Raw genomic sequence first — 13403 nt, forward strand, 5'->3', positions numbered from 1 at the left:
AGCTTTTACTTGTGGTTAGGTAATTTGCTGTGTGACTCTGGGAAAAACCAAGTCTAGATCTCTTACTTGTAAAATTGGGATGATAATGTACCCTCTACAGAGAGGATAATGATGACTATGATATGAGAATGAAGGGAATAATAAAGTAAAAAGAAGCAGTTATAAAAAATAATCAAAGGTGTTACTAGTTTTTACAAGCACACATTCACTTCCATTTTCCTCTCTCCCTTCCTTCCTCAAATATTCATTGGGCATCTTACACAGCACATACTTGTGTATTTGTCTATAGTTGGTTGGTTCAGTTGATTAGCCATAGCTGGCATGTTAATGAGGGCACCACTGAAATGCTCTTTGGGTGAGTTAGCATCGTTTTGCTCCTTAACCGCTGACATACCCTAACTAACCATAGCTAACCATCTTGCAGGAATAAACTCTTGGTCATAGGAGGGCTGGGTGAGAGTGTGGGTGGTTTAGGGGAGAATTCATATCCATCTAAGGGTGGGTTAGAAACAGATTTTGAATATCGAGAACTGCACATGACAACAATTCTACACGATCATTGCTATAGTGAGTGGCAAACTAATTCACTTTGGCATTATAAGAGCAAGAGAAACAGAATTTACTCTCAGTTCCCTGTGTAACGCCGAAGTGTTTGATGCTAGCTGTCAGCAGAAATTAACATAAGACAATATATGGATGGAATGTCATCTCTTAAACCTCTATGATGTTGGCAGTCTAGGAAGCCCCAGAAAAGATTTCAGGAGAGTTTCTAAGAAGGAAGTGACAATGGCAGAAACTAGTTTTGTATAGGACACAGATAAAATAACTTGACAAGCTTAACAATACAATGACAATTTCATTAATCCATTCAACAAATAACTTTGTGGTATGTGTTAACATTATCTTTTATCCCTACTTGTGTGTTTTTTCTCTTAGAGCTGGTATGAGGCAAACTAGGGCCTGGGAGCCAAATCTTGCCCGCTACCTGTATGTGCATGACCTGTTTGCTGATCCCTGTCTCAGAGGGCCTGGAGTTCTGCTTTTGCGTGAGTGGGTTGTTACAGCTTGACTCTTGCAGATTTGCCATCAGTGGTGAATACACTGTAGTACAGTCAGGCTTCACTGTAAGTGTCTGTTGAGGATGGTAAGCAGGAAGCATGTCAAAAGATCTGGAACAGTTTTCTGGCTTCCTTTGAGGCTAGTCTGTGGAAATGCTTTCAGAAAAGGTACCCTAATTCACATGTTCTGAAAGGTTAAAAGATAAAAGTCTAGTCCATAAAAAATACTATGGCCTCTGGGAACCAGTATAAGGCATAAGAGCTGTCTTGTGTGGGACATTTCACTGACTTAAAAAAAAAACAACTTGAGATATAATTCATATACTATAAATTTAATCCTTTTAAAGTATACAAGTCAATGGCCTTTTAAAAGTCTATTCACAAAATTTGTGCACCCATTACTAATGTGTAATTTCAGAATATTTTAATTATCCCAAGCTGAAACCCTGTATCCATTAGCAGTCATTCCCCATTCCATTTTCCCCTAGCCCTATGATGGCCACTAATTTACTTTCTGATTCTATAGATTTGCCTAGTCTGGACATTTCATATACATGGAATCTTTGTGGCCTTTTGTGACTGGCTTCTTCACATAGCATAATGTTTTCAAGGTTCATCTCTGCTGTAGCATTTATCAGTACTTCACTCGTTTTTATTGCTAAATAACATTCCATTGTACAGATAAACCACATTTTATTTATCCAATCATCTGTTGATGGACATTAGGCTTATGTCACTTTTTTGGCCATTATGAACAATGCAGCTTAGAATATTTGGGTACACTTTTTTTTAAAATTTTTAATTTTTGTGGGTACATAGTAGGTGTATATATTTACGGGAAATATGCGATATTTTGATACAGGCATATAATCATCACATCAGGGTAAATGGGGTATCTATCACCTCAAGCATTTATCGTTTGTGTTACAAACAATCCAATTATACTCTTTTAGTTACTTAAAAATGTACAATTAAATTATTAACTATAGTCACCCTGTTATGCCACCAAATACTAGATCTTATTCATTCTTTCTATTTTTCTTTTTCTTTTTTTTTTTTTTTTTTGAGACGGAGTCTGGCTCTGTCACCCAGGCTGGAGTGCAGTGGTGCGATCTCGGCTCACTGCAAGCTCCGCCTCCCGGGTTTACGCCATTCTCCTGCCTCAGCCTCCCGAGTAGCTGGGACTACAGGCGCCCGCCACCTCGCCCGGCTAGTTTTTTTTTTTTTTTGTATTTTTTAGTAGAGACGGGGTTTCACCGTGTTAGCCAGGATGGTCTCGATCTCCTGACCTCGTGATCCGCCCGTCTCGGCCTCCCAAAGTGCTGGGATTACAGGCTTGAGCCACCGCGCCCGGCCTTTCTTTCTATTTTTCAATACCCATTTGCCATCCTCACTTCCCTCCCTCTGCCCCACTACTCTTCCCAGCCTCTGGTAACCATCATTCTACTCTCTGTCTCCATGAGTTCAATTGTTTTAATTTTTAGCTCCAACTAATTGAGAACATGCAAAGTTCGCCTTTCTGTGCCTGGCTTATTTCACTTATTAATAACATAATGATCTCCAGTTCCATCCATGTTGTTGCAAATGACAGGATCTCATTCTTTTTTTATAACTGAAGAGTACTCCTTGTGTATATGTGTCACATTTTCTTTATTCATTTGTCTGTTGATGGACACTTAACTTTTTGCCTCCAAATCTTGGCTATTGTGAATATTGCTGCAATAAACATGGAAGTGACCATATCTATTCAATACACTGGTTTCCTTTCTTTTGGGTATATACCTAGCAGTGGGATTTCTAGATCATATGGTAGCTCTATTTTCAGTTTTTTGAGGAAACTCCAAACTGTTCTCCATAGTGTCTGTACTAATTTACATTCCCAACAGCAGTGTACAAAGGTTCTCTTTTATCCATATCCTAGCTAACATTTGTTATTGCCTGTCTTTTGGATAAAAGCCATTTTAACTGGGGTGAGATGATATTTCATTGTAATTTTGATTTGCATTTCTGTGATGATCAATGATGTTGAGCACCTTTTTATATGCCTGTTTATTATTTGCATGTCTTCTTTTGAGAAATGTCTCTTCAGATCTTTTGCCCATTGTTAAATTGGATTATTAGGTTTTTTTCCTATAGAGTTGTTTGAGTTCCTTATATATTCTGGTGATTAATCCTTTGTCAGATGAGTAGTTTGCAGATATTTTCTTCCATTCTGTGGGTTGTCTCTTTACTTTGTTGATTGTTTCCTTTGCTGTGCAGAGCTTTTAAACTTAATGTGATCCCATTTGTCCATTTTTGCTTTGATTGCCTGTGCTTGTGGGGTATTACTGAATATATTTTTTGCCCAGACCAATGTGCTGGAGAGTTTCCCCAGTGTTTTCATTTAGTAGTTACATAATTTGAGGTCTTAGATTCAAGTCGTTAATCTATTTTGATTTGATATTTATGGTGAGACATAGGGGTCTGTTTTCATTCTCCTTTACATTTTTTTTTTTTAATTTACTTAAAAAAATAGAGTCAGGGTTGTGCTTTGTTGCCCAGGCTGGTCTCGAGCTCCTGGGCTCAAGTGATCTTCCTGCCTCAACTTCCCAAAGTGTTGGGATTACAGGCATGAGCCACAATGCCCGTCCTAGTTTAATTATTCTGCATATGAATAATATTGTTTTCCCAGCATCATTTATTGATGAGACTGTCTTTTCCCCAGGGTATGTTCTTGGCAACTTTGTCCAAAATTAGTTTACTGTATGTGTATGAATTTGTTTCTGGGTTCTCTATTCTGTTACATTGGTCTATGTGTCTGTTTTTATGCCATTGCCATACTGTTTTGGTTACTATAGCTCTATAGTATAATTTAAACTCAGGTAATGTGATTCCTCCAGTTTTGTTATTTTTGCTCAGGATAGCTTTGGCTATTCTGGGTCTTTTATGGTTCCATATAAATTTTAGGATTGTTTTTTCTATTTCTGTGAAGGATGTCATTGATATTTTGATAGAGATTGCGCTGAATCTGTAGATTGCTTTGGGTAGTACGGACATTTTAACAATATTTACTCTTCCAACTCATGGAGTATCTTTTCATTTTTTTGTGTCCTCTTCAATTTATTTCATCAATGTTTTATAGTTTTCATTGTAGAGATCTTTCACTTCTTTGGTAAAGTTAATTCTGAGGTATTTAATTCTCCCTGTAGCTACTGTAAATGGGATTACTTTCTTGATATCTTTTTCAGATTGCTTGCTGTTGGCATATAGAAATGCTATTGATTTTTGTATATTGAGTATGTATCCTGCAACATTACTGAATTTGCTTATCAGTTCTAACAGTTTTTTTGGTGGAATCTTTAGGTTTTTCCAAATATAAGATCATATCAACTGCAAATTGGGTGTCCTTTATTACTTTCTGTTGTCTGATTGCTCTAGCTAGGACTTCCAGTACTATACTGAATAACAGTGCTGAAAGTGGGTATCCTTGTTGTGTTCCAGATCTTGGAGGAAAGACTTTCAGTTTTTCTCCATTCAATGTGATACTAGGGACTTGGGTGTTGTGATCTAAGTCGTGTCTGCATTAGGAGGCACCCCAAGCCCAGGAACACTGTCATTTTTGCAGACTTGTAGCGGTACAAGTGGTCTTGGATAAGATGGTGGTCTTGGATAAAATCTGGAAGAATTATCTGGATTACTAGGCAAAGACTCTTATTTTCTTCCTTTATATTCTCCCAACCAAATGGAGTCTCTCTCTCTCTATGCTGAACTGCCTCGGCTGGGACACAAGCAACCCTGTGACCACCACTGTGACTGTGGTGGCTCAGACCTGAAGCCAGCACAACTCTGGGTCTTGCCCAATGCCCTCTGTAACCACTACCTGGTTACCACCTATGTTCACTCAAGGGCCTAGAGCTCTACAATCAGCAGGTGGTGAAGCCAGCCACTCTTGTGTCCTTCACTTCAGGGTGGTGATTCTCCAAGGCTCCAGCCTGGTCCAGAGATGTCATTTGGGATCCAGGACCCAGAGTCATAAACCCAAAAAATCCACTTGGTGCTTTATTCCACTGCAGTTAAGTTGGCATTGAAACCACAAGACAATGGTTTTTCCCACTCTTCCCTCCCTTCTCTCCCTTTTTCCCAGGTAGTGGAGTTTCTCCCTGTGTCCACCATCATGACAGGCTTATGGGGAGTACTGCCAGGGTACTGATGATGTTCACTTAAGGCCCCAAAGTTCTTCAATCAGCCTGTGGTAAATGCTTCCAGGCTTGGAACTCCCCCTTCAGGGCAATGGGCTATCTTCTGGCCAAGGGTAGGTTTAGAAATCCATCTAAGAGCCAACGCTTGGAATTGGGGGCCCCTGGAGCCTGCTTGTGCTGTGGCCAAGCTGGTAGCTGAGCTGCAAGATAAAGTCCTCTTTATTTTTCCCTCTCCTTTTTTCAAATAGAAGGGGTCTCTCCTTGTAGTCACTACAGTGTGAATATGCTGAGTGACACCTGAAACCAGCACATCTCACAGTCTCACCCAAGGCCCATGGCATGTATTACCTGGTTAGTGCTATTGATTATTCAGGACCCTAGGGCTCTTAGGTCTGGAGGTGATAAATCCTGCCAGGACTGGGTCCCCTTCAAGGTAGTGGGTTCCCTTTGGCCCAGGGCATGTCTAAAAATCTCACCTAAGAGCTAGGGCCTGGAATGGGGGCCTCATGACTTTGCCTAGTGCCCTGTCCTACCGTGGCTGAGCTGGTGTCCAAGTTGCAAAACAAAATCCTTTTTATTATTCCCTTTCCTCTCCTCAAATGGAAGGAAGGGGTCTCTTTTGGAGGTATGTGTTGTGCTGCCTGGGGTTGGGGTAGGGGTAGGGGTGGCACTCCCTTAGCCACCCAGACTAGTGTCTCACTGGGTCTCATGACCCTCCAAGTCCAGTGGCTCTGAACCCAGTACAGGAGTAGGACTTGGCTAGGAGTTGCAGTCCTTGTGGCCTTGACAGCCTGTCAAGTTTATTTAGAACCCAAGAGCACTTTAACCTGTGATGGTGAAGCCTGCAGAAACTCAAGGTCTTTTTTTGAGACAGAGTTTCGCTCTTGTTGCCCAGGCTGGAGTGCAGTGGCACTGTCTCAGGTCACTGCGACCTCCACCTCCCAGGTTGAAGCAAATCTCCTACCTTAGCCTCCCAAGTAGCTGGAATTACAGGCATGCACCACCATGTCTGGCTAATTTTTTGTATTTTTAGTAGAGATAGGTTTCTCCATGGTGGTCAGACTGGTTTCAAACTCCAGACCTCAGGTGATCTGCCCACCTTGGCCTCCCAAAGTGTTGGGATTACAGGCGTGAGCCACCGTGCCCAGCCAGAAACTTAAGTTCTGACTGTTGGGATGGGTGATTCCCCTCTGGCTAGGGCTAGTCTAAATGCTCCCTCTGTGGGCACTGGTTGTGTTTTGACTGGTGTTGGCAGCACTGAGTTCCCATAATTGCTGCACTCTCCCTCCCCCAAATTCACAGATACTCTGCACAATGTGGCCACTGCTAGGGGATGCAGGAGGGCTGACGCTAGTGATTCAAGACTGTCTTTCCTACCCTCTTCAGTACACCTTTCAGTGATATGAAGTTAACATCAGATACTCTGATTGCTCATCTGTTTTTGGTTCTTTGAGGGTGATTTTTAATGTAGATAGTTGTCAAATATGGTGTTCCTGTGGGAAAAATGATCAGTGAAGGATTCTATTTATCCATCTTGCTCCCATCCCTCCACCTGTGTACATGTTTTTGTATGGGTGTATATTTTCATTTCTCTAGGAAATATACCTTGGAGTGGAATTGCTAGGTTATATGATCACTTTATGCTTAACTTTTTAAGGAAATGCCAGACTGTTTTCCAAAATGGCTGTGCTATTTTACTTTCCCATCAGCAATGTAGAGGGGTTACAATTTCTCTGCATCCTTGTCAATGCTTATTATTGTCTGGTTATCTTTCTTTTTCCTTCAAATATTTGATTTTAGCCATCCTAGTGGGTGTAACGTGGATTTTGTGGGTTTGATTTTTGTATTTCTCTAATGACTAATGATGTTGAATAGCTCTTCATGAGCTTATTGGCCATTTGTTCTCTGGCTTCTGGCTGTGTGTTAATGGAGAGTCAAGTTGAGGTGACTTAATAAAATAGAATATTCTCTGATTTATCAAACATTTTTGTGATCTATCTTCATTCTTATTCTGTCCCTTGTTCGCTCCCTAGTCCCCCAACCCTTTGCATATACAGATTTAGAGGTGAAAACCTCAAAGAGTATGGATCTGGTTTTCCTTTCTTGTGCCCGACGGCTGGAGCTACTCTCTCTTTTCGATACATTCCAAATCCTAGAGTGTAGAAGTAAGGTAGGGTAGGGTAGAGAAGGTGCCTTTGATTATTCCAATCCTGTAGACAACCGAGAGAGGTATCGAACAGTCCAGGCCTGATGTTTTCTATTCTAGGTAGTCTGTTCTCATCATGGCTGGGGGGGGTAGGGCCTCCCATAACAACAGGTCCTATTCTTTTTATTATTATTATTATTATACTTTAAGTTCTGGGATACATGTGCAGAATGTGCAGGTTTGTTACATAGGTATACACGTGCCATGGTGGTTTGCTGCACCCATCAACCTGTCATCTACATTAGGTATTTCTCCTAATGCTATCCTTCCCCTAGTCCCCCACCCCAACAGGCCCTGGTGTGTTATGTTCCCCTTCCTATGTCCATGTGTTCTCATTGTTCAACTCCCACTTGTGAGTGTGGTGTTTGGTTTTCTGTTCCTGTGTTAGTTTGCTGAGAATGATGATTTCCAGCTTCATCCATGTTCCCGCAAAGGACATTAACTCATCATTTTTTATGGCTGCATAGTATTCCACGGTGTATATGTGTCACATTTTCTTTATCCAGTCTATCACTGATGGGCATTTGGGTTGCTTCCAAGTCTCTGTTATTGTGAATAGTGCTGCAATAAACATACGTGTGCATGTGTCTTTATAGTAGAATCATTTATAATCATTTGGGTATATACCTAGTAATGGGACTGCTTGGTCAAATGGTATTTCTGGTTCTAGATCCTTGAGGAATCACCACACTATCTTCCACAATGGCTGAACTAATTTACACTCCCACTAACAGTGTAAAAGTGTTCTTATTTCTCGATATCCTCTCTAGCATCTGTTGTTTCCTGACTTTTTAATGATCGCCATTCTTTTTTTTGTTTTGTTTTGTTTTTTTGAGATGGAGTCTTGCTCTGTCACCCAGGCTGGAGTGCAGTGGCGCGATCTTGGCTCACTGCAAGCTCTGCCTCCTGGGTTCACACCATTCTCCTGCCTCCCGAGTAGCTGGGACTACAGGCGCCTGCCACCACGCCCAGCTAGTTTTGTGTATTTTTAGTAGAGACGGGGTTTCACCATGTTAGCCAAGATGATCTCGATCTCCTGACCTCTGATCCACCCGCCTCAGCCTCCCAAAGTATTGGGATTACAGGCGTGAGCCACTGCCCCCAGCCTAATGATCGCCATTCTAACTGGCGTGAGATGGTATCTCATTGTGGTTTTGATTTGCATTTCTCTGATGACCAGCGATGATAAGCTTTTTTTCATATGTTTGTTGGCCACATAAATGTCTTCTTTTGAGAAGCATCTGTTCATATCCTTTGCCCACTTTTTGATGGGGTTGTTTTCTTCTTGTAAATTTGTTTAAGTTCCTTACAGATTCTGGATATTACCCCTTTGTCAGATGGATAGATTGCAAAAAATTTTCTCCCATTCTGTAGGTTGCCTGTTCACTCTGATGATAGTTTCTTTTGCTGTGCAGAAGCTCTTTAGTTTAATTAGATCCCATTTATCAATTTTGACTTTTGTTGCCATTGCTTTTGGTGTTTTAGTCATGAAGTCTTTGCTCATGCCTATGTCCTGAAGGGTATTGCCTAGGTTTTCTTGTAGGGTTTTTATGGTTTTAGGTCTTACATTTAAGTCTTTAATCCATCTTGAGTTGATTTTTGTATAAGGTGTAAGGAAGGGGTCCAGTTTCTGTTTTCTGCATATGGCTAGCCAGTTTTCCCAATACCATTTATTAAATAGAGAATCCTTTCCCCATTGCTTGTTTTTGTCAGGTTTGTCAAAGATCAGATGGTTGTAGATGTGTGCCATTATTTCTGAGGCCTCTGTTCTGTTCCATTGGTCTATATATCTGTTTTGGTACCAGTACCATGCTGTTTTGGTTACTGTAGCCTTGTAGTGTAGTTTGAAGTCAGGTAGCGTGATGCCTCCAGCTTTGTTCTTTTTGCTTAGGATTGTCTTGGCTATACAGGCTCGTTTTTGGTTCCATATGAAATTTAAAGTAGTTTTTTTTTTTTTTTTTTCTAATTCTGTGAAGAAAGTCAATGGTAGCTTGATGGGGATAGCATTGAATCTATAAATTAATTTGGGCAGTATGGCCATTTTCACAATATTGATTCTTCCTATCCATGAGCATGGAATGTTTTTCCATTTGTTTGTGTCCTCTCTTATTTCCTTGAAAAGTGGTTTGTAGTTCTTGAAGAGGTCCTTCACATCCCTTGTAAGTTGTATTCCTAGGTATTTTATTCTCTTTGCAGCAATCGTGAATGGGAGTTCACTCATGATTTAGTTCTCTGTTATTGGTGTATAGGAATGCTTGTGATTTTTGCACATTGATTTTGTATCCTGAGACTTTGCTGAAGTTGCTTATCAGCTTAAGGAGATTTTCGGCTGAGACAATGGGGTTTTCTAAATATACAATCATGTCATCTGGAAATGGAGACAATTTGACTTCCTCTCTTCCTATTTGAATACCAATGTGAAAATCCTCAAGAAAATACTGGCAAACAGAAGCCAGCAGCACACCAAAAAGCTTATCCACCACGATCAAGTCGGCTTCATCCCTGGGATGCAAGGCTGGTTCTACATATGCAAATCAATAAATGTAATCCATCACATAAACAGAACCAATGACAAAAGCAAACCACATGATTATCTCAATGGATGCAGAAAAGGCCTTCAATAAAATTCAATACCCCTTCATGCCAAAAACTCTCAATAAATTAGGTACTGATGGAATGTATCTCAAAATAGTAAGAGCTATCTATGACAAACCCACAGCCAATATCATACTGAATGGGCAAAAGCTAGAAGCATTCCCTTTGAAAACTGGCACAAGACAAGGATGCCCTAGCTCACTATTCCTATTCGACATAGTATTGGAAGTTCTGGCCAGGGCAATCAGGCAAGAGAAAGAAACAACAGGTCCTATTCTAAAGCAAACTCCAGGTCAGACTATGGAAACTCCTGAATCAAGAACCAGAGAACTATTCTGATTGTTGTAATACTCCCATGGACACAATCCTCATCATGCCTTTGGGGTACTGTCACACTCAACTCTTTGATATAGAAGTTGGCAATGTGGTCGGCAAAAATCCCACAAAATAAGATAGTTTTATTCTTCTACCAATTAAAGAGACACAGACATCATTATATAGCCATATAGAAACATGATGGCCCAGGGACACATACGTGGCTACATATCCAGATACAGAGAACTACCCGCACCTTCCTTCTCCTGCAGCCTAAACACTTACATCTAAATGTTCCGTGGTCACATCACAGAGGGAACTACAGGATGGATGAAGCAGTTCACAGATGATGGTGTCTGCACCCTTGCAAAACAACATTATCCGATCTTCAGGTGTCCGCACTAAAGATAAGCAAATTAAGCAAAGTAACTATCAGTCTCTTATTATAACTTATCTGAGCCAATGAGGGATAATAGGAGGCTATTCCCCATGACACTGTTTCTCCCTTTAATGCAGGCTAAGTACTCAGTGAGTGGTCACACAGGATAAATGATGTGGCGAGGGCTGCTAAAAGTGAGAGAGGAACTTACAGAACCAGTTCTTCCATGGGTTCAGTGCTACCCATGGAAGAGTCTGATGTAGAATCACATTTAGTATCTCCAAGTCCCAGACCAAGGCTCATATCTAGTAATGCCACGGGTGAAAAATGACCTTCCTTTTTAGTATGAGGGGCTCAAACTAACTGAAAGAGACAGTATGAATTTTCCCTTACTGTCTGCTCCCATCTCTTATTCCATGTTCAGGCTTTATAAATTTATTCTTTGCCCTCACCATGGCTTTGAGGGTGCTGACAAGCCACTGCTCAGGAACACTAGGGACTTAGTGTGGACTTAGCATATGGTAGCAAGCCCACATATGTGTGTAAGAGAAAAGTTAAAGGATATGTGAGAAAATAGGGATGGCTGCATGTTTGTATTTGAGGCACATACCTATGAGAAGGTATGTGAGTGGGAGAAAGCATGTATGTGTAGATAAAAAAGAAAGGCAATGTGTGAATATGTATGAAGGACAAAGAAGGGGAGAAGGCCAACTAGGAAGGGCACCCACCAATAACAGACATCCTCTTGCGCACATTGTTGAAGTCCAAAATAGTCAGCAGTTGGTAGACTCTGGTTTTCCCCATTTCGACCAGTATGACTGTCTCAGACGTGCGGGAACGGAACACAAAGCCAAAGTTCCTGGCAGCAGTGACCAGGGCACCTTCATCTGGTGACTGAGCCTGGTACACCAGCATGCCTGACAGGAGAGAAGAGGGCAACCAGAGCCCACAGAGATGAGTAGCTGAAGTCCACCCAGAAGTGACACTGTCTTCTAAGTGGTTTATATAAAGATAGAGCCCAGAGAGGGGCATGTTTCTTTAAAACTACCTGACAAGTCTGGCTCTACAAGGCCAGATTGCATAGAACATATCAGTGTTTTCTCCTTTCCTTTTTTTAATTTTTTATTTTTATTTTTTTGAGACAGGGTCTCACTCTGTCACCCAGGCTGGAGTGCAAGTGGTGTGATCACAGCTCACTGAAGACTCAACCTCCCAGGCTCAAGCAGTCCTCCCACCTTGCTCTCCCAAGGAGCTGTGACCACAGGTATGCACCACAACTGGCTTTTTTTTTTTTTTTTAAAGATGGGGTCTCCCTATGTTGCCCAGGCTGGTATCGAACTTCTGGGCTCAAGTGATCCTCCCTTCTCGGCATCCCAAAGTGCTGAGATTATGGGCATGAGCCACCACACCTGGCCTTCATTTCCATTATTTTCAACTTACTTTACAGAGGTATATGGAACATACAATGTATACAAACAAACTGAACAGGCAGTTATTCTTTGACTTTAGTGAGTAAAGATGGCTCAGGAAGCTTGTTAAAAATGCTAGTTCCTGGATCTCTCCCAAACTTAACTGAATCCATAATCACAAAATCTGGGAGGAGGGCCTAAGAAAATGAATTTTTAACAAATCTCCTGGGTGATTCTCATGCAGGTGGTCCTGCATAAGTGCTCCTGAATAAGACTAACCACGCTTTTAAAAACACTGCTGTAAGAAAATAAGATTGATGATTTAGTAAACTATATATATATAGTTTATATATAGAGAGAGATATATATATACGCAAGTGTTGTCATCTTTGAAAGTCACCCTGGGAAGCTAAATGACTCACCTTATTGAATCAGTCTTTCAATCTGATATTCTTCAAGATATTTCTGTAACTCCTTTGTTAGAATATTATCACAACTTCAGGTATATTTTAGATTATTTCTCTTCTGAAGGTTGATTTGATTTTTAAAACAGTTATGCATCATTAGAGTCTTATGCTTGTGAATATGGTAGGTGGGGAATATAATTTTCAGATATAAGATATATCTACTGAACAATTGAGATTATTTTCTTGTGCGTTTCCTGCTCTGTTACTTGGGGCAATAAACAAGGCTAAGGCCAAATATGCTTCAAATAATAGCAGCTTGTTGGAATAGCAGCAGGTCAGAGAAGCATGCGGTGAACGTGACATTGGGTTTTTATCTCTGCTCTTCTTAGCTATAGGATTTTAGGCAAGTAACTTAAGCTCCCTTAGCATCAGTTTCCATTTTTCTTGTTCTGCCTACCTCAGAGGGCTGATGTGAAGACTATATGAGATAAAACAAATGAAAGCAATTTGTAAAACTGTAAAGTGATATACAAATATAGGGTGTCACTACTGGTAGTATTAAGAGTACATTGACTTTAAAGGATGTGATTCATTTGGTTGTCTAAAGTCTTTTTTTTTTTTTTTTAATTTGAGATGGAGTCTCGCTCTGTCACCCAGGCTGGAGTGTAGTGGCACGATCTTGGCTCACTGCAACTTCCGCCTCTCGGGTTCAAGTGATTCTTCTGTCCTCAGCCTCCCAAGCAGCTAGGACTACAGGTGTGCGCAACCATGCCTGGCTAATTTTTGTATTTTTAGTAGAAACGGGGTTTCACCATATTGGCCAGGCTGGTCTTGAACTTTGGACCTTGTGATCTGC

General features: G+C 40.9%; 2 protein-coding genes across 2 annotated transcripts in view; both read right to left on the reverse strand.

The window, feature by feature from the left end:
• CCDC107 (coiled-coil domain containing 107) overlaps positions 1-13403 on the reverse strand; it is a 232499-nt gene that overhangs the window by 196832 nt on the left and 22264 nt on the right. The window lies entirely within an intron of this gene.
• Positions 1-13403, reverse strand: part of LOC126938110 (phospholipid-transporting ATPase FetA-like) — a 110471-nt gene that overhangs the window by 12622 nt on the left and 84446 nt on the right. Inside the window, exons 16-17 of the mRNA XM_050762285.1 lie at positions 11460-11648; positions 10638-10753 (exon numbers count right to left, since the gene is read on the reverse strand). Coding sequence (XP_050618242.1) covers positions 10638-10753; positions 11460-11648 — 305 coding nt within the window. The remainder of the gene's footprint in view (positions 1-10637; positions 10754-11459; positions 11649-13403) is intronic.

Source organism: Macaca thibetana, chromosome 15 (genome assembly GCF_024542745.1).
Source record: "Macaca thibetana thibetana isolate TM-01 chromosome 15, ASM2454274v1, whole genome shotgun sequence".
Taxonomy (NCBI): domain Eukaryota; kingdom Metazoa; phylum Chordata; class Mammalia; order Primates; family Cercopithecidae; genus Macaca; species Macaca thibetana.